This window comes from Labeo rohita, chromosome 19 (assembly GCF_022985175.1).
Source record: "Labeo rohita strain BAU-BD-2019 chromosome 19, IGBB_LRoh.1.0, whole genome shotgun sequence".
In the NCBI taxonomy this organism is placed as follows: domain Eukaryota; kingdom Metazoa; phylum Chordata; class Actinopteri; order Cypriniformes; family Cyprinidae; genus Labeo; species Labeo rohita.
In genome coordinates this window covers 25,515,537-25,538,128 of record NC_066887.1, presented here as the reverse complement: position 1 = coordinate 25,538,128, position 22,592 = coordinate 25,515,537, and the positions used below count along the sequence as shown (strand labels likewise).

General features: G+C 34.2%; 2 protein-coding genes across 2 annotated transcripts; both read left to right on the top strand.

The window, feature by feature from the left end:
- The first annotated feature begins 996 nt into the window (after positions 1-996).
- si:ch211-81a5.8 (uncharacterized protein LOC560648 homolog) lies at positions 997-2,846 on the top strand. The gene is made up of 4 exons (XM_051137376.1): positions 997-1,093; positions 1,906-2,232; positions 2,319-2,406; positions 2,500-2,846. Exons 2-4 carry the CDS (start codon positions 2,042-2,044, stop codon positions 2,647-2,649), a joined length of 429 nt encoding a protein of 142 aa, XP_050993333.1. The 5' UTR covers positions 997-1,093; positions 1,906-2,041; the 3' UTR covers positions 2,650-2,846.
- A 2,961-nt stretch (positions 2,847-5,807) lies between these two features.
- On the top strand, positions 5,808-22,392 carry hcn3 (hyperpolarization activated cyclic nucleotide-gated potassium channel 3). The gene is made up of 7 exons (XM_051137093.1): positions 5,808-6,939; positions 13,364-13,796; positions 15,812-15,973; positions 16,112-16,330; positions 16,411-16,557; positions 19,619-19,859; positions 19,979-22,392. Exons 1-7 carry the CDS (start codon positions 6,428-6,430, stop codon positions 20,197-20,199), a joined length of 1,935 nt encoding a protein of 644 aa, XP_050993050.1. The 5' UTR covers positions 5,808-6,427; the 3' UTR covers positions 20,200-22,392.
- The last annotated feature ends 200 nt before the right edge of the window (positions 22,393-22,592 follow it).

The window sequence follows — 22,592 nt, the reverse complement described above, 5'->3', positions numbered from 1 at the left end:
AGAAGCTGTTTTGTACAGCTAAAAATAGCTGGGCACAGAAAAGACCAGAAGCCAGACATAAAATTTACAAATGGCCACACCCGCTCTTTGGGGGAAAATAAGGTGGATAAACACAACATAAAAAATTGCAGGAGCAGTGATGACAAATGATGAACGAATTAAAGATTCCAGAGACGTAAATTCAGCATTTCAAGTAATTTCTTTGTTTTTATTGGCCCTGTTTTCCTCAATCATAGCCATAAGATTTAAAGAGCACAGCTTAGTGTGTAGACAATCACAGTAAAGCTCTTCTACAAGCACCTTTTCTCTGACCAGCTATCAAGCTTTATTTAGAAAGCATCGCTCTCGCAGACGTCATCTAATTCACTCATTTAGTCATTCCAAACCTATTGTCAAATGAGAAGCACTAAAACATACCCAACATACAACCTCTCTTTTGAGAAAGAGTACAAAAAAAATGAACTTAACCACAGTTCCACATAATAATATAATATAACATAATATGTTTTCATAAATCATTCTGAATTACAATTAGTATCCAATTGTGAATGAACTAGACACAGGTTGAGGCTGAACTCCATAACAGCTGTTGATGTTAAAAATGACTTTTCGTCACGTCATGGACTTCATTCACATGTTCATCTCATGTTGTCTGTAAAGCTCCTCAATCTGTTTTCCCTCCTACCTTCCCATCTGCTGGGAGGAAAGATTTTACCCTTAATCTGTTAAGATCAATAATCATGCAACAGCTTTTTCTCTTCAACTGTTTAAGTTGCTGTAAGTTCAAAGAAAAATAGTTGGTCAGTTTCACAAAACCAAAATATAAATTTTAACATATAGGCTAGTTGTGGTTTAACTGATAAGTCAGCGGTTTCTTCTCTCTCACATGACTCTGAAACTCCCGCCATCACTAATGTGATTATAAACAATTACGTCATTTGGGAATTAGCCGAGGACAGATGCAGGGAGGGAGCTGGCTTTAAAAACATGAAGCTCAACAAGACTCCTAGAAAGTTAGCAGATACCCTCGAGTTTGGACGTCAGGTTTCTTGGAGCAAATGATGTGCGTCTGAAGAGTTTCAGCAGGTATCAGGTATGTCACATCTTTATGCTGAATGTTTTTCTGTCTTCGTGATGTACATTTAGAACTTAAGATTTGATTATATTATTATATCTAATATACTTACAATCCACAAATAAATAAGCACATTTTCATGAGTGATTATCACATGTAATTAGCTAATTGCATGTGAAAATAATACTTACATATATATATATATATAGATTTAGAGTTGATATGATTTTTTTTATGTTTTTGAAATAAGTCTAATGCTCAACAAAGCTGCATGCATTTGTTACAGTAAAACAGTAATATTGTGAATTTTTGGATGTACTGAATTTAAAATTCCTGTTTTGTTTTGTTTTTTTAATGTTTGTAAAATGCAATCAAAAGTCTTTGATCAGTAGGATTTTTTTAAAATGTTTTTTTAATGAACTGCTCACCAAGCCTGCATTTATTTGATCTAAAGTACAGCAAAAACAGTAACATTTTGAAATATCTTTTAATTATTTAAAACAACTTTTTTCTGTTTGAATATATTTTAAAATGTAATTTATTCCTGTGATTTGAAAGCTGCATTGTTAGCATGATTACTCCAGTCACATGATCCTTCAGAAATCATTCTAATATTTTGATTTCCTGCTTAAAAAACATTTATTACGTTGAAAACAGCTTAGTAGAATTTTTTCAGGATTCTTTGATGAGTAGAAAGTACAGAAGAACAGCATTTATCTTAAATATAAATGTCTTTTGATCAATTTAAAGCATCCTTGCTAAATAAAAATACTAATTTCTATCGCAGAAGAAAGGTTTTAACGCAGTCTGTGCTTACATTTATTTATTAGACTGGGACGTATGAAACTGGGGAAGCTGGAATACACTTCCTTATCGAAATAACAGCAATCTTGACTCCTGGACTTCAACATCATTTTTTGAGAGTTTAAAAAAGACACACGTTCCTTAACACACGCTAAAGGAGAGATGGATGCCGTGGTGAAGAAGTCTCTTGGTGCCCCCTTCCGACAGCTGACCAGCTTCGTGACGGGGGATAAGGATGGATTTAGCCGGAAAGGCAAGACCGTCCGCAGGAAGAGCGCCCCCTGCTGCTACGGTCAAACAGGACACGACTCATCCTGGTTAAGGACTTACCAAGCAGAACTGCACAGGGAAAGGTACAAATATACGATTATAAAATGATTAGACTCTTATTAGCTGATCTTTTATTGCTTAATTCATAATGTAATTATTTATTGAACAGGAAACTGAGGCAAGTCAAATTTGCACAGAAGAATGCAGAAAGAACTGCAACGAGGACACATTATAGAAGTCCTCATCGCTTCACAAAGGTACGTTTGTGCTGTTTCAGTCTCTAAACAATATATATATATATGCTGAAACAGCAGAATATAGGCTAACTTATTGTATATGTACTTTTTCAGCCACCTGTACAGAGGGCAAACTTAAAGAGCAAGACCCCCACCAAAAATGACAACTCTCTTTTTGGTGCCTTCCAAGGACTCAGTCTCAGCATGAATGGAGTACAAACCTCAACAACACAATCAAATGCAGATCCATGTAAAGTCATGTGACCACAGAGAAGAAAAACATTTCAAATGACTGTTATCCAGGTTTTTTTTCTGGCTACCAAGAGGAACTTCCTTGGCAGTGCTGCTAATACATATCTCAGTTCAGTATCAGAGATGCTGCATTCCAGGAATATAATCTGATTATAATGTATCATGATAAGATATAATGATTATGAGACCTCATGATTAAGCCATGAGACCTCAATGAAAATTAGGATTTAAAATATAATATACATATATATATATATATATATATATATATATATATATATTTAATATTCTTCACTTTAAGCCACTAACTAAAAATCTGAATGCTAAATTAGAGTTTTCACTGGTGGTCTCAGACACATTGTGTGGTATGTGTGGTTTATATGTATTTTCTCCATTTTTCTGTATCTCTTTTGTATTTTCCTTTTCAATGCTGAAGTTCGGTGAGGATGTACAGTAACAACTGAACTCAGATTTATTTCTTAAATGCCTCAAATTACACTGTTACTTTAACTAGTAAAAAACTGAACCAGTTTATGACAGCTTATGTTTCTGGCTTTTGTGTTTTTTTTTTCAATAAAGATGATCGACATTGGATCATTTTGCAGATAATTTTACTACACATAAAGTCACATATGTGAACACAGCAAAAAATGGAGCTTGTAAAAGGCCCAGATGCTGTATTTACGTAAGTCAGTTCAATTAGCAGATACGGATACCCAGCACAGCGTTGCAGGACATGATCAAGCACCTCTTTGTAGAATGCCTATGTACAGCAAAGGCCGTGACTTTAATTATTTCCTCTTGTTTGGCAAAGGTAAAGCATCTCACTTAAGCTCAGACTCAGGAACACGATACTCGGCACTTTACAGGATTGACAGTCGTCGAAACAAGATAGTATTCGTTGGAGTTACTGAATTTACTGAGGCCCTGATGTGAGCAACGTCAGGTCACTGCACAACACTGTGCAAGAATAAACAATGCTGGGGCTAGCTGTCACACTTTTTATATAGGGATTTTTTTCAGTATAGTTTAGAAAGACATTTTTTGTATAGGCTGATACCTTAAAGTTTTGGATATAAATAACATTTCCACTATTTTTGCCCGACAGAGGGTTTGCACTTACGTCACTGTTTGGTCAGTAACTCGGATGCGCAGCCATATTTGTTCTGTCTAAACCATGGAAAAATGTGTGGATGCTACTAAATCATAGAGAAAAGGACCTAGTGAGCAGGAAAGGGCACAATATTTTGACAAACTAAAGTTAACAGGTGGTTAAGATACGTACGATATTAGCCTAATATTTCAGGAAATGATAAGAACAAACACGAATGTTGTCAAGATTCTTACCCTGGAAATCCTGGTTCGGTTTGGCCAAACACAAACGCCTTTTGTTCCTCAGACAGTTTTTTGCACTCTTCTTGATTTGTTATAACTTTTGGCAGTCTATGGTACTACAAATGTTTTTCCCAGTCCAACTGATTAGTACAGCCCAAAACATGACAATGATTAACCATTTTCAGCAGAAATAATCTGCAAAATATGCAAGTTTTGTTTGGTTCAGTGACACTGTTTACGTTCAGTGCTGCCAATATGGCCAAATGATGATGCATCATGAAAACACTATATAAGATAAGATTCAATTAATTTACTACAACTTGTTCTTATTTTAACCCATAGCATATAATCATCCTGTATGGGAAAAGCTGTTGCAATGGGAATCTGCAATTTAACACTGATTTGAAAGAATACCATTTGAAATATGACATCTTATGTTTAAGAATGATATTTCTTCCATAAGAGTTGGCACAGCCATTTTTGTAAATTTTATGGGTCTGACTTCCGCTAGTTTTAGCTGTACAAAACAACTTGTTTTGCTGTTTGATATTGCAGATTGGAGTGTCTTACCATATTATTGTTTAATGTATCATCTTCATTATGAACACACTGGCTTGTAGTGCCAGCGGTTTTTCCGTTCACTGCACATTGTTATCCTTCTCGTTATTAGCAGAGAATAAATCGGAAGTCTCACCCATACACTGTAAAAAATAAAAAAGCACAATTTGTTGAGTCATCTTAAAATAATTTGTTACCCTGCTGCCTTAAAATTTTAAGCTCAGTCAACTAAAATAAGTTTAGTCAACTTGAAATGTTAAGTTGTACTAAGTAACAACTTAGATATTTGTGTTTGCTAAACTTAACAGATGGGTAAGTAACCCAGCTGCCTTACAATTTTAAGTTGATTCAACTCAAATATCTAAGTTGTCATTAAGTATAAGTTGAATTTTTTTGAGTTGACTGAACTTAAAATTTTAAGGCATCCAGGTCACAAATTATTTTAAGTTGACTCAACAAATTGCTTTTTATAGTGTAGGCTTAAAGAAATAGGTGTTATAGCTATAGGTTATAGCTTTTAGCAAGTTTTAAACAGTAAAACAATTATTAAAACATCAAGAATGGAAAAGGTAGCATCAAAAAATATCCAACCATTGTTTGGGGTAAAAGACATTGGAATTAATTAATTTAGAAAGTTACAACAACACACGTGACAACTTACCTTAGTAAAAATGCGCTTTTACCTGACATTTGTGGAAAAATTCACTTGTCTGAATAAATTTGTCGTTTCATTTTAATAGTACAACTACTAAAAGCATCATATTAATCATATTTTTATTTTAACAGGACAGAATTCACTAAATTATTCTGTTTAGGAGAGGTTTGAACTACATTTCCCAAACAAAACCACTAGTGAAAAGTATAATATATTTTAAATAAATACGTACATCGATCAAATTAAAATCTTTTTTTTTTTAAACATTGTTTAAATAATATATTTTAAATAAATACATGAAAATAAATAAAACATATTATATATTTTAAATAAAAGAATAAATTCATTCATAGGCTACATAAATACAACTACATTTAATTTACTTAGAGAAAACTGGATTAAAAAAAAACAAACAAATAAATAAATACTACATTTTAAAAATGAATTTGTTCCTCAAATATGCATACAGTATATTTCTACCCACACGCAGAATGTATTTCTAAAGCTTACAGCAGCCTCAGGTAAATACACCTGTGAGCCTCCAGCGTATTCCGTGTCCTCTAGCACAGGTTGGCCCCGCCCATTTCCTCCCCAGCCGGGCCGCTGAGGTGTGACGCTCTCTCCCCTACCTGTTCATCCCGACAGCTTGTTGAACAGATAACACGCAGGTGTCAGCAGAGAGGGAGATAAAGACAGCGCCTGCTATCAAGAAGCCGATTATACACAAACCTATGCGGGTTTCATCCCGTTCTCCGTGTAATAACTGACGCGTGATTTGACGACAAGACAACCGGCGCGCTCGTTTCGAGGAGGTTTTGCCAACGGGCGAAATGGTGAATGTGTGGAAAGTGGATACGGGGGAATAACACTGACAATAAATGCACTTATTCCCAGAGGAACTTTCCAAGGGCGGATGAATTACGCAGAGAGGAACGTCTGGATTCTCCTTGGAAGTTTTGGGAGTCCGTTTGTACTGGTAAAAGTGCTAGTTGAGACCTAATGCTTTGTGTTCATATATTACTCAAGAAAGAGTTTAAAAAGAAGGTTATGAGTATTTAAAGACAAACTAACAAGTACATTCATCTTAAAGAAGTGTTAAAGTCATATTTAGACCTTTTCATATTGAAAACCTATGGTTTCCAAATACAAAACGATTCTGGATTTGGAAAGCATCATGTCCTCATTGTCATCTTGAGACTCCATCTGCCAAACCTGAACCTGCACTAACATCAGATCTGAATTATGGATGGTGATGGACAGCCTCCGGCCTCAAATGGTGACTCGAAGCTCCGCTCCAGAGGGGGCTTCTCCCTCACCAACTGGCGTTCCTCTTCGAGGACTTTACTGCGAGAAGAGCGAACAGGAGAGGATGTGAACCGCAGACTCCTGTCCGTTGTGAACCACCAGGAACGCACAGACTCGGGGGCCAGTCCCACCTCAAAGTCCCTTGAGGTGACCGCAGGGGTAGATGGCACAACAGCAACCACCACCGTGACCACATCCACCCCGCCTCACCACGACAAAGCCATGGCAGAGCCAACAGGGCCTGCGAGAGCCCCTCAGCTATCCGAATCAGAAGAAAGGGTCACCGCTGACCAGTCCACATTTCTCCAGAGACAGTTCAGCTCCATGCTGCAGCCAGGGGTCAACAAGTTCTCTCTACGAATGTTTGGCAGTGCGAAGGGTGTTGCAGCTGAGCAGGCAAGGGTCAAGTCGTTTGGGGTTTGGATTATACATCCATATAGTGACTTCAGGTGAGTGACGCAGGGGAAAGGGAAAATATGACTTGGCAGGACGTCAAACAAGGGTAGTGTTGTTGTGAATGCCACAGTAGACTCTAGTTCAGAAGTTTTTAGGAACAAAACTGATGCTGTTTTAATCCTCTGAAATTTTAAGTCAAACTATAAAAGCAAAAGAGTCTAGGCTACTGAAAAAATGGGTTTGTGGTTCTGACCAATTCGCCCTCTCCCCAGCATGCACTGGGGCGTGTATAATTATGTTTGCTAGTTTTATTTGCACAGCTGCTGTTTATTTTGCTGTTACTTTTTGTGGCTTGTTATCTTGTGATGTCAGGACAGGTTAGTAGTTAAAATGATCAGTTGGTTGTCTTGTCTTGTTTTATGTACCAACTGGTGAGGTGTCGTGTGGCATTTCAGATATTTAATTTCAAGGTTTTATTATTATTATTATTATTATTTAGCCTTTCCGTGTTACACTTTGTCCTTCCAGTGTTATTTTAGTGTAATTAATATACTATTATAGTATTTATTTATATTTAGATTTAATTTATTAATCTTCGTATTTATTAATCTTTGTTAATGTTAGTTAATAAAAATACAGTTGTTCATTGTTTGTTCATGTTATTTCGCAGTGCATTAACAAATGTTAACAAACACAACTTTTAATTTTAATAATGCATTACTAAATGTTGAAATTAATATTAACGATAACACTACAGTGAGGTTCCATTAATCAACATTAGTTAATGTATTAACAAACATAAACAAACAATGAACAAAAAATTTATTACAGTATTTATTCATCTTTGTTTATGTTAGTTAATGAAAATACAGTCGTTCATTGTTTGTTCATGTTAGTTCACAGTGAATTAACTAATGTTAACAAATACAACTTTTGATTTGAATAATGCATTAGTAAATGTTGAAATGAATTTTAACGGTGACACTTTGCAATAAGGTTCCATTAGTCAACATTAGTTAATGTATTACCTAACATGAACAAACAATGAACAAAAAAATTATTACAGGATTTTTTGGTCTTTGTTAATGTTAGTTAATAAAAATACAGTTGTTGTTAGTTCGTTATTTCACAGTGCATTAACTAATGTTAACAAGCACAACTTTTAATTTTAATAATGCATTAGTAAATGTTGAAATTAATATTAACATTAACACTTTATAATGAGGTTCCAATTAGTTAACATTGGTTAATGTATTACCTAACATGAACAAACAATGAATAATACATTTATTACAGTATTTATTCATCTTTGTTAATGTTAGTTAATAAGCATACAGTTATTCATTGTTTGTTCATGTTATTTCACAGTGCATTAACTAATGTTAACAAACACAACTTGTGATTTTAATAATGCATTAGTAAATATTAAGTAATGTTAATATTAATGTTAACGCTTTACAATAAGGTTCCATTAGTTAATATTAGTTAATGTATTAACTAACGTGAACAAACAATGAACAATACATTTATTACAGTATTTATTCATCTTTGGTAATGTTAGTCAATGAAAATACAGTCGTTCATTGTTTGTTCATGTTAGTTTACAGTGCATTAACTAATGTTAACAAACACAACTTGTGATTTCAATAATGCATTAGTAAATGCTGTAATTAACATTAACTAAGATCAATAAATGCTGTAGAAGTTAACTAATGTTAACTAATAAACCTTACTGTAAGTAAAGTATTACCATTTTTTGTTTGTTTTTGTCATTTTTTTCTTTAAACAGCCTATAAAATGTCTATTACTTTTTATTTTGTTTTAGAAATTTCAGAACTTCAACTTAAACTAAAATAAACAGTTGTTACTAACTATAGTAAAATAAATGTGACCCTGGACCACAAAACCAGTCTTAAGTCACTGGGGTATATTTGTAGCAATAGCCAAAAATACATTGTATGGGTCAAATTTATCGATTTTTCTTTTATGCCAAAAATCATTAGGATATAAAGGAAAGATCATGTTCCATGAAGATAGTTTGTAAATTTTCCACCGTAAATACATCAAAACTTCATTTTTGATTAGTAATAGCATTAGCATTGCTATGAACTTCATTTGGACAACTTTAAAGGCGATTTTCTCAGTATTTAGATTTTTTTGCACCATCAGATTCCAGATTTTAAAGTAGTTGTATCTTGAATATTGTCCTATCCTAACAAACCATACATCAACGGAAAGCTTATTTATTCAGCTTTCAGATAATGTAAAAATCTTATCACTTACGACTGGTTTTGTGGTACAGGGTCACCAATGTAAATGTAACAAATAAATGTAATTTTCAAAAATACCTTTTAATCTTTCATTTAAATGAACATCATTTAATTTTTTTGTTTTAGTTTTAGTTAACAATAACAGTACTGCTCCACATACATAGAAAACATGAGATGAAGCGCTTAAGTGTGAATACTTCAAATGTAAATATACAGAATGATTTGCATAGAACTTTTTCTGAACTTGAAATCTTTTAACTACAATAAACTGATAATTGTCATATCAACTTGACATGACAAAAATTCAGATAAAACATTTACTTTATATATGTAAATAATTTCAACTAAACAAAGCCACAAAACCATAGAAACTGTATTTTTGACTACTCAAAATGTTTTTGAAGTATTTATTTATAGATTTTTAGAGTGTAGAATTTTTTTTGCCCTTATTAGGATAGGGCAGTATGTAGACAGGAAGCAAAGTGAGAGAGAGAGGGGGGGACAGGATTGGGAAAGGTCTGCGAGCCGGAACTCGAATGACGCTATGTGTCGCCGCACTGCCCACGAGGTGCCGACAGTATTGAAAATTTAACAGAATTTCCTTTTAACAATTGTTCTTGGTACTTCACTATTAGCCTTACACATACTTAGGGTGAGGAGTAAGTGTTATGTTTCGGTGCTCAGATAAGTGCAGCATGTTGAGGAATGGTGTGGTGCTGATGTAGTCATCAGACTTAAGAATTCCACTTGATAAACAAAAAATTGTGACAAAATATCATAGATTTGCAGAGGCACCTGGAAGCAGAATTTTATGGAAACTTGAGGGTGGACCAGGCATCTTGTGAATGACAAGCAAGTGCCACTTTCTTTAGAGATAGTGTAAAAATATTACTAAAAACTAAATTTATATATACTAACAGTGAATGTGAGAAAACACCTTGCAGTTAAAGATCACTTTTACAAATCGCTATCAATAATCATACAATGTCAACAAGCACTTACGCCACAAATCAGGTCCTTAAAGCACAAACCCTTTCAATCACCACAGTAAAGCACAATGCAGGACAGGTCAGTTACAGCGCTTTCCCTTATAGAGTTACCATTAGCTGGAAAGGGTATCAGCGTTCATGGATGGGCTGGATAGACCCACTTGGTTACAGAGTGTCAGGTTGATGTTCTTTGTCTAAAACACGTACGCAGAGAAAGCAGCAAGATGTAAAGGGATAAACGGATTGTGTTGTCAGAAAGCAAGACATGATGGGTAATAGGAATTCAATCTCCACACCTGTTTCAGAGCCCAAAGAGAAGAAGGTGTTTAGAGATCAAAACCAACATTTTTTAATCTCTAATTAATCTTAGGCACTAGAATCACACCATCATTTGTTTAATGTGCCAGAATTGTCATTTTAGATACGGCAAAACAGACACATGAGCCAGTTACTACTGTTTTATCAACACAGATCAGTTGCTTCTTAAATATCCAGGCCCAGTTGTTGATAACACTGTTGTTAATTACTTTACTTTAACTCCTCTTTTTATTTTGTTTCAGTTAACATATTTTTTACAAATATATATTTTTTTAGTTTTAGATAACAATAACAGTACTGCTATTACAATAACAATCCCGTGTACGTTTCTCTTTAAAAACATGATATAAAGGACATAACTGATAATTTAATGTTATAACGTTTTTTTTAATCTTCTACTTTTACACCACCAAAACTTTTTGTTTAGCTGATGAGTGGTCCACTGATATGAGTACATGAGTATATGGCTGATATGAGTAAATAAGATGAATTTGTCACTAGAAATATCATAGAGTTCGTAAATTTTGATAAAAAGTGCAGTCGTTTAAGTTAGCTCACTTTAGTTAGTCGTCATCATCTTTTACATCAAATGCCAACCATATGATATATATCACATTTATGAAAGTGTATTCAAAATAGCCACTCATTCCAGGTGACTGATGCTGCTTTGGAAAATATGACCACAGATGGAAACTTCAAACCACCGTGCACATGTACGGTAGTGCGTAAAAAGGCGCATATCCAGTTTAAACAGTCGCATACTGTACAGTGCGTTTACGACTCTCCATTACCACTTTAGTAATTAACAAGGAGAGGAATGTTTTGCAACACGTGTAATTGACGTAATTTGCCTGTTTGCTTAAGGTCATCGCTACTTATTTGAATAAATGTCTTATTTTGTGCTTGAGCTTTTGAATCAAACTTCATGTCCATTATGGATTAACTTGTAATAGAGTACCAGGTGTGCTTTACAGCGTCATATATTTGTTTCTTAGAAAATCTTTTATTTATCTGCAAACGTCTGGGGCTGGTTGAATTTATTTCCATGAAACATGTGACGCCGCCATAGGACGGCGCCTTATTAAGTTACTGGGACAGTCACCCTATAGCACTCTGAAAGACTGGTTCAAACCAGTGTCCTTTAGGTTGTCAGCCTGGATCTTTAAGCCACAAGGAACAATGGACTGAATGTCTCCTTGCTTTGTTTTATAACATTTTTGTAACCTATGTTGTTTAGGGGCAACATTAGCTATTAGAAAGCATACAAAAATCATACAAAATAGCAAAATTGTTAGCGTTTAGTGACTAATATTAGTAAATTTAATCTTTTTTGTTTTTATTTATATTTGCAATTATATATATATATATATATATATATATACACTCACACACACATACATACAAAATTAATATAAAAATATTTATTTATATTTTTTATTTATATGTATTTATACATTTTATCTCCAATACTGATTAATATATATAAAATATAAAGAAAAAGAAGCAATATAACTGAGTGAAACATTGCTTAATAACTGATATTCATTTTTATTTTTTATTTATTTTATTTCTTATACATAGATCAGTATATCCATCTATCTATCTATCTATCTATCTATCTATCTATCTATCTATCTATCTATCATCTATCTATCTATCATCTATCTATCTGTTTATGTTTATCTGTCTATCTATCTATCTGTCTATCATCTATCTATCTGTTTATCTGTCTATCTATCTATCTATCTATCTGTTTATCTGTTTATCTATGTCTATCTATGTCTATGTATCTATCTATAATTTATTTAAATATATTTATTTATAATAGTATATATATTTTATTTGTATTCATTTTATATACACATATATCTCCAATAATGATGAATATATAAAATATGAAGAAAAGAAGCGATATAATTGAATGACACATTGCTTAATGAGTGATATTATTTTTTAATTTCCTTTTATTTTTATTATATCATTTTATTTCATATACATATATCGGTCTAGTATTAAATAATTAATTGTGCATGCTGATTTTGCACATTTTTACATTTAGATTAGTCATCAAATGCTCTTTTCAATTAAAATTTAAGAACACTAACAGTTTATTAACACTTAATTGTAGCAACATTTTGCAACTCAAAATGAATATCAATTTTTCATATTGTGCAATAATGTTGTGATGCCTTCTTTAACTTGTGATTTTAGCTTTTAGTATATTATTTGTTATTTATTTACATAAAATATTGTAGAATTGTAATATTGTGTCAAAAATGCCACCAAAATAAACAAAAATGCCAAAAAAAGAGCAAAAATTAAAGACAAAGGGAAAATAAATAAAAAGTGTAAATTCACATGATTACGTTTAGATTCACTCACTGCATCAGTTTGCCTTTATGTGCTGTTTTTTGTAGCATTGAGCCTTATAACCAATCAAATGTGTTACTGTTGAACTTAGGAATGCATTGGCCAATCAGAAGTGCTTAGATTAGTCAGGAGCTGTTGATGAGTGTGCACGATACAATGTAAATAAAACAGCAATAATCTACAATAATGATTTTTGTCATAATATTGCAGCCCTCTGAGCTCCTGTTTTTTACATGTATAATTTTCATAATAATAAGGTGATTATAAGGTGATAAGGTGATGTGCCCTCACAAATGTAAAAAATGCCCCTGGAAATCAATTCCAGGGGGCAAATATTGCCCCTTAATAGAAAAGTTCATTTCTGACCCTGATATTGACTATTTATCAGTTATTGGCCATAATATATATAAAAATAATTAAATATATTGTTCCATTGGTGCATCCTTTAATTTGAATTATTGTTATGAATTTTAACGTACATACTCCAGACTCCATTTTTTGTTTCTTACACCATGCATTTTCACACACAGGTTCTATTGGGATTTAGTAATGCTGTGCCTGATGATGGGCAACCTTGTCATTCTACCATGGGGAATCACTTTCTTTGAGGATCAGAACACGCTGCCGTGGATCACCTTTAATGTGGCTTCCGACACCCTCTTCCTGGCTGACCTCGTCTTCAACTTTCGAACTGGCATTATGGAAGGCGACAACTCCCAAATCATCCTGGACCCGCAAGTGATCAGTCGGCGTTACCTGCGAGGCTGGTTCCTGGTGGACTTCATCTCTTCCATTCCGGTGGACTACATCTTCCTGGTGGTGGATATAGAAGCCCGGCTGGAGTCGGCAGAGGTGTACCGCACCGCCAGGGCTTTGCGCATCGTCCGCTTCACCAAGATCCTCAGTCTCCTCAGACTGTTGCGCTTGTCCAGACTTATACGTTACATTCATCAGTGGGAAGAGGTGAGTGCAAAAACAGGAATAGAAAAGGAAAGAGGAAATCGAGACTAGAATGGCAATATTTAGATTGATGAGTTTTTAACTCCTGAGTTAAAATTTCCTAATAATTTATTCACCCCTATGTCATCCATGATGTTCATATCTTTCTTTCCTCAGCTGAAAAGAAATTATGGTTTTTGAGGAAAACATTCCAGGATTTTTCTCCATATAGCGGACTTCAATGGGGATCAACAGGTTGAAGAACCAAACTGCAGTTTCAATGCAGCTTCAAAGGACTCTACACAATCACAGCCAAGGAATAAGGGTCTTACCTAGCAAAACAATCAGTCATTTCTAAAAAGAATTACAATTTATGTGTCGTCTTACTCATCTTGCACTAGCTCTGCATCCATGACATCATGCATTATGTAATCACACTGGAAAGGTCACAAATGGTTAGTTCTTCATCTGTGTACTTTGGTTCAAAAGGGTAGGGTAGGGCAACAAACACCTCCAACTTCAAAATTATCAAACATTTTTGTTTTACCTTTTTAAGGACATTTGACTTTCTTTGCATGTTCACTTTGTAAACACTGGGTCGGTTTTTCAGCCTTTGTCATGCGTGACCTTCCCAACGTGATTATGTAATGTGTGAAGTTGAGCTAGTGCAAGATGAGCAGAAAATAACAGATTGTTTTGCTAGATAAGACCCATGTTCCTTGGCTGAGCTCTTTGAAACTTAATTGAAACTGCAGTTTGGACTTTCAACCCATTGACCACTATTGAAGTCCACTATATGGAGAAAAATCCTGGAATGTTTTCCTCAAAAACCATTTCTTTTCAACAGAAGAAGGAAAGACATAAACATCTTGGATGACATGGGGGTGAGTAAATTATCAGAATAATTTAATTCTTTAATGTTTAAAAACCCTACAAATTTAAAGGAATATTTCACTTCCAGAACAAAGATTCACATATAATGTACTCACCCCCTTGTCATCCAAGATGTTCATGTCTTTCTTTCTTCAGTCGATAAGAAATTGTTTCTTGAGAAAAACATTCCAGAATGTTTCTCCATATAATGAACTTCAATGGTGCCCCCAAGTTTGAACTTCCAAAATGCAGTTGAAATGCAGCTCCAAATGGCTCTAAACGATCCCAGCCTAAGAAGAAGGGTCTTATCTAGCAAAACAATTTTAAAATGTATATACTTTTTAACCTCAAATGTTCGTCTTGTCTCGTCTTCAATGCGCATGCGTAGTCTTTCTAATTCGGGTCAGTACAGTTCGGTATGTCGAAAAACTCCCATCTTGAGCCAGAATACACAGAGTTCATGGAGAGCAAGACAAGACGAGCGTTTGAGATTAAAAAGTATTTAAATTTTATTTTGTTAATGAAAATAACCAATCGTTTCGCCTTTAGCCAATCTCAAGATAAATTTTTATACTCTGTTATAATGTTATGATGCCTAAATTCACTTGTAATTTATAAAATGACAGATTTTTGTCGTTAGTGTTTTTTATTTTAAAATGCCACTAATCAGTTATTGCCCATAACATGATTATTATAAAATTATTATTTCACAATCAGCAATATATTTTCATATGGGCAATAATTTCTATGTCTCTTTTGTCTGTTTGTTACAAAGTTGTTGAACAAAATCGTATAAGGTATTGCACTTTTACATTGTAGGTTGCTCTGATGTTTTCTTGTTTTTATTTATAACAATGACAATAAAGGAGTGAGTATTTTAACTTCCTGTTTCAGTGGAAATTATGTTAACACACTGAATAACGTTGAGCATTGCAAAGCACATCAGTGGGAATTCAAAAGCTAAGCTTAAATGTATGAATAAACAGTGCTCATAAATGGCTGTTGAGGTTTGTATTCTCTGAAACAGTATTTAATACGTCACAACTTCACAGGTGAATTGAAATGACTGGATTTCACCTTTGAAAATTCGCCAAACAACAGTAAACATGACGGCACCTTCAGAGCAGTTCTAGAGCTGAATGTACATCTGTTTAATTATTTTACAGATCTTTCATATGACCTATGACCTTGCAAGTGCAGTAGTTCGCATAGTGAATCTGATTGGAATGATGCTGCTGCTGTGTCACTGGGATGGCTGCATGCAGTTCATGGTGCCCATGCTGCAAGATTTCCCGCCAAACTGCTGGGTCTCCAAAAACAACATGGTGGTATGTTTGAGGATCTAGTGTAGTGTTTAAAAAACACTACACTAGTTTGTTAGCAAACAGAATAAGCACTTCTGCTCCCGTTAATAAAATCTTATACATTTATGTTCTGCTTGCATCTCTATTCTCCTTCTCTGTCAGAATGCCACTTGGGATGTCCAATACTCCTATGCCCTTTTTATGGCCATGAGCCATATGTTGTGTATTGGATATGGTGCTCAGGCACCTGAGGGACCAACCGACGTCTGGCTCACGATGATTAGCATGATTATTGGCGCCACCTGCTACGCCATGTTCTTGGGCAATGCCACCAACCTGATCCAGTCGTTAGATGCTTCCCATCGTCAGTATCAAGAGAAGGTACTAACTGCTCAGTAAAGCATTTCTGAGACATTGTTTTTTTCCTTTTGTCAACAGTTTGGTTGTTTGGTTTGTTACAGTACAAGCAGGTGGAGCAGTACATGTCCTTCCACAAGCTGCCGGCTGACATGAGGCAGAGGATCCATGATTATTATGAGCACCGCTTCCAGGGCAAGATGTTTGACGAAGAAAATATTCTTGAAGAACTCAGTGACCCATTAAAAGAGGTTTCTCTTATATTTTTTTCTTTCATGTTTTGGTTAGATAATCTTTCATGTAATAACTTGGTTCACCTCAAAAATTACTTTCCTTACTGGTTGATCATTTATTCATGGTGGAAAAGCAAGTTTTGCTGCTCACATGGTCAGTCACATGACTGTGAGCTGTCTATTTTTACTTGTACAATAAATTAATAAATGTAAAGGGAACGCTGGGTTTTAAGACTTGAATGGCTTAATATAACATAAATGATGTCTCTTACTGAAATACATAGTAAAAAACCCATTAAAGGGTATTCGGATGCAAAGTTCACTTTTACATGTTGTTTGAACATTAAAGTGTGTTGGCAGTGTATGTACAAATCTACCCTATAATGATAAAAATCCATATAGTGGTTTTTAATTGATCTGTAAAAATAATATCCCCTTTTTCAAATCAAGCCGTTCTCAGATCCATGTTGTGTGGCGTCACACTGACAAGAGGCCGCTCCCACAATAGTTGACTGACATGAGCGTCTTACCTCAGACCCGCCTTACGTCAGCTGTAACAGTCCAGTAACCTTCATTGTTTCGATGCTGGAGCAGGGATGTAAGTTAGACAAGAATATCTCAGATTGAGCGATTGAGGTGTTGTGTTGCTGGATGTAATAATGAACATAGTGGTCGTCATTTACTCCCGACATCTGAGCTGCTGAAGATGCAGTGGATTACGTTTGTTTGTGAATGGAATGCGCCTCCCGATCTGCATATATCCATTTATGTTTGCGCGAATCATTTGTGATCCAGCTTCACTTACAGCAGAAGTGAGTATAAGGGTGTTTTTATGAATCTTTGCGATCGCCTTTCCTAATAACGTGCTAGTTAATTAGTTTAGCTGTTAAATGCGGCTAAAATAAACAGGCTTGTCACTCCACAGAGAGAAGAGAGGGGCGGGGTGAGCAGAGCTCATTAACATTTAAAGCAACCTCGACCAGAACAGGATGAATTTTGCAGAGCTCATTTTGGCAAGGTAAAAAGGGTGTTGTTTTACACTACCATTGAGAATTTTTAACCGAAGTATATTATAGACTTTTCATTAAGACCCTAAAGAATCATAGTATAAAATACTGAGACAATGACCACAGCTACAGAAAAAGCTTAAAGGTGGCGATGGATGTAAGTGTAGACTTAAACCAAATGCTGTACCATCGATTTCCCTCACAAAGAGTCTGAATGCACCCAGATATCAAGTGAAATCCACACTGAGAAACTCTTTCAGTGGCTGTGGCTTCATGTTTACATCATTTATAAGCTCTTTCAGTAGTTGTGGTCTACTAAAATCCTCAAAGGCATCAGGGCTAAAGTGAAGAGAAAACAGACACGGGTCTTTAGGAAGTTTTATTCATCCACAGGCATCTTCCCATTCTTTTCTCCTCTTCTGTCTTCTTTCTCTTTCTCTTCAGTGAAGAAAAACAAAGGCTTACTCTACTCGTGTTGCCTTAGGTATCTGTATTTTATTTTCCAAGTTGTGTATTTCGAGTTGTGTTGTGGTAAAAATAGCAACAGGTAGTGCCAGTAGCTCACCAAGTGCAACTGTTCTACGTCATCAAAATAATGGCACCCCCCCATAGTCCAAAATATGTATAAAACAATGTGGATTTTTAAAATAACGTAAATCATTCATAGGTTTTCTACTATATATTTTAGTCTACTATATATATTTATATATTTTAGAGACATAATTTACGTTATATTAAGCCAAACAAGTTATAATACCCAGGGTTCCCTTTAATAATAGGAAAATAATATCCTATTTATTATTTGATTATTTAAAAATCCTATTTAAATTATATATATTGATGCGCTGTGGTTTAAATGGTTTTTAGTCTTGCATTTTATCTCACAAAATCATTTTATTTAATTCATAAGTTAATACAAACTATTATTTAAATATAAAAAATTATTGCATGCCATAATAGTTTCTGAGATGTGAATTTGGACAGCAATTAAATTATCACATGACCTTGATGGTTGACATTCTGGATTTGGATGGCAATAAAATCACAGATTAGTATTGCAAATGTTGAAAACACCTTACATCCCCATGATAAACAAGTATCATCTAAATAGTGTTTAAATTAATAGTTCACAGTTGATGGTGAACTACCCCTTTAGGCACAGTTTTAAATTTATGATAGATTTTAGAAATTACACATAACACAAAAAAACATTATTTAAGTCTGTATTGTAAATATATATTTGGAAAAAATATATATTAAATGTATTAAAGGGATAGTCCACCCAAAAATTAAAATTACCCCATGATTTACTCACCCTCAAGCCATCCTAGGTGTATATGACTTTCTTCTTTCAGATGAATACAATTGGAGTTATACTAAAAAATGTCCTGGTTCTTCTAAGCTTTGTAATAGAAGTGAACGGCTGATGAGATTTTGATGTCCAATAAAGTGCATCCATCAATCATAAAAAGTGCTCCACACGAGTCTGGGAGGTTAATAAAGGCCTTCTAATACAAGTTTGTGTAAGAAAAATATCCATATTTAAAACTTATAAATTGTAATCTGTAGCTTCTGCTAATTGTCATATGCTTTATTGGACTTCAAAATCTCAACAGCCATTCACAGCCATTATAAAAGTTGGAAGAGCCAGGACATTTTTTAATATAACTCTGATTGTATTTGTCTGAAAGAAGAAAGTCATTGACACCTAGGATGGCTTGAGAGTGAGAAAATCATTGGGTAAATTTCATTTTTGGGTAAACTATCCCTTTAAGATGACATGACCAAAAAGTAGGTAATGTAGCCTTTCAAAAATCTTGCCAATAGTTTAAAAGTAATTTAATATTAAATCATGTTGGTTAATGTAATATAAGTTTGTAACAAGAGTTTTGTTTCTCAAACACAATCCCTTTTGTTATATCTTATCACATCTCAGTTAAATATGACAAATCCTTATCCATATACTCCTTAATCTTAGGTCAGTTCTTAGCTTATAGGACTAAACTGATTTATGGATTTGTAGCTTATAATGGTATTCCTAATCCATCCTATATTGTGTGTTCAACCTGCAGGAGATAGTGAACTATAACTGCCGTGGGCTGGTGGCTAACATGCCGCTTTTTGCAAACGCTGATCCTCACTTCGTCACAGTGCTCCTCACAAAGTTGCGCTTCGAGGTCTTTCAGCCAGGTGATTTAATCATCCGTGAAGGGACACTTGGTCGTAAGATGTACTTTATCCAGCATGGCTGCGTCAGCGTGATCACTCAGGACAATAAAGAGAAGAAACTGAATGACGGCTGCTACTTCGGGGGTATGTTTAATTTTTTCCTGCCTTTTACAAGATAAAAAAATACTGTTTCATAGGCCAAAACTGAATACAGAAATAAGATAATAAAAATATATAGATGATAAATGTTTGTTCTTTTTTAGAGATTTGTCTGCTGACCCGTGGACGCCGTACAGCCAGCGTCAGAGCCGACACATACTGCAGACTTTATTCGCTCAGTGTGGACAGCTTTAATGAAGTCTTAGAGGAGAACCCATTAATGAGGAGGGCGTTTGAGAGCGTAGCGGTGGACCGGTTGGAGCGTGAGCGTGACGGAAACGGCTATGTGTATTCATACAAGAGTGTGGAGGATGTTGGAGACTGATGGATTCTCTGTCTTTGTGAACTTTGACTGACTGGTGACTCATCGAAGATGAATGAATGTAGAAAAAAAACCATGGTGTTACAGTGTCCATATACACGACCAGTCAAAAGTTTTTGAACAGTAAGATTTTTTATGTTTTTTTAAAGAGGTCCTTCTGCTCACCAAGGCTGCATTTGATTAAAAATGTAGCAAATTAGTAATATTGTGAAATATTTTACTATTTAAAATAACTGTGTTCTATTTTAATATATTTTAAAATGTAATTTATTCCTGTGATCAAAGCTAAATTTTCAGCATCATTACTCCAGTCTTCAGTGTCACATGATCCTTCAGAAATCATTCTAATATGCTGATTTTTATTATTATTATCAAAATTAAATATATTAACACGGTTTATTCATTTTTTAAGGATTCTTTGATGAATAGAAAGATCCCAAGATCAGCATTTATCTGAAATAAAAAGCTTTTGTAACATTATACACTACCATTGTAGAAAGTAATACTTTTATTTAGCAAGGATGCTTTAAATTGATCAAAAGTGATGATAAAGACATTTAAAATGTTACAAAATATTTCTATTTTCAGATAAATGCTGTTCTTCTGAACTTATATTCATCAAAGAAACCAGAATATTTTTTTTACTCAGCTGTTTTCAACATAATAATAATAACAATACTACTACTACTACTACTACTAATAATAATAATAATAAATGTTTTTGAGCAGCAAATCAGAATAATAGAATGATTTCTAAAGGACCATGTGGCTGAAATAATGATAAAAATTCAGCTTTGAAATCACAGGAATAAATTACATTTTAAAATATATTTAAATAGAAAACAGTTATTTTAAAGAGAAAAAATATTTTAAAAATTTTACTATTTTTTCTGTGCTTTGGATCAAATAAATGCAGGCTTTGTGAGCAGAAGAAACTGTTTTTAAAAACATTAAAAATCCTACTGTTCAAAAACTTTTGACTGGTTGTGTAATTGACATTAAAGACAATGTACAGTTGCAGTATGGTGTGATTTATCTATTTAAAATAGTTATATCTTATTCTTAATTTGGCAATGCAATGTATAGGATCAAAAATAAACAATATCAGTCCTGTAGTTCTTATAATGTTTAGTTGACTACTAAGATACTGGATCCATGTAATTCATTTCAGTCAGAAACCCTTAGTTTAGCAGGGACCCTGATGAATGTGGGAAACAAATATGTAAGCAGCAATTTATATATTATAATACAAGTACATTAACGATACAATAAAATTAAATGAACATAGCATAAACATACCCTCCTGATGATACCAGCTACTAGTCAAGGAATTGCTCCCTGTTAATTTTGCATTTAGCAAAATATCCTCAAGGCTGTTTTGAATATGTTAACTTAGTACAGCTCATGTTTAACTCTTCAATCATTGTCTTTGACATTTCTTTCATTTAAAATCCTCCAGGCAGCCACCAGCATACAACAGTGTTGCACTTATTCAGTCTTTCTTTATTGTCATTGCTGGTGGAAGGTCTCTGGATGTATCAGTGATTCCTTGTGGAGGCAAGCAGATAATCAAATTGAAGTAATATATAAGATAATATGTCTATTAGTTGTTTTATAATAGAATAGAGTACTGAGTTCTAATTGCTTTCCGGTTCAACATTGAGCACTTAAGAATATCATGCACTGTAAGAAAAGATGTCTGCTAACTCAAAGACATGGATGAGCTGGGACATCCTGCCCATTGTCCTCTTAACTTCAAATTAAAGTATTAAACAATATGAGTCACATAATCACAGATTAAACTCATTTCCGTTTGGCCTGAGCCCATACTTATCTGCGATAATCGGTTATGACGAAAATAACCCTTGGAGAGGAAGTTGTTTTCAGGTGTGCGTTTGAGGAAAATATTTAGGCCTAATTAATATTTCTACTCTTCTCTGTGGCTGGAAATAAAACATATTACCCCGAATAATGTGTGATATTATAGAGATGAATGAGGAGTATTATGGGAAAAAAACAACTGATTTTAAATGGAAATGTTAATTTGATGTTTTTCATATGCCACTATATTATTAACTGTTGAATACAGTCGCTGTACATGAGTACATACAGTTTGATAGAAGTTTACCAGCATAATTTGTCATTTTTTATAGGAAATTTATTTAATTGGTTTCATCAACACCAAATAAAACTACACTCCATACCAAATTAAATGGTTTGTACTGTTTATACGTGGGCAGTGATGGGAATAACGGCGTTAGAAATAAACGGCGTTACTAACGGAGTTATTTTTTCAGTAACGAGTCTTTTATATCATGCAGAACTGACGCGCTATATGTAAACAATATTCTTTGTTGTATTTTCCTGTCAAAATAACGGAGGTCCTTCGGAATTCT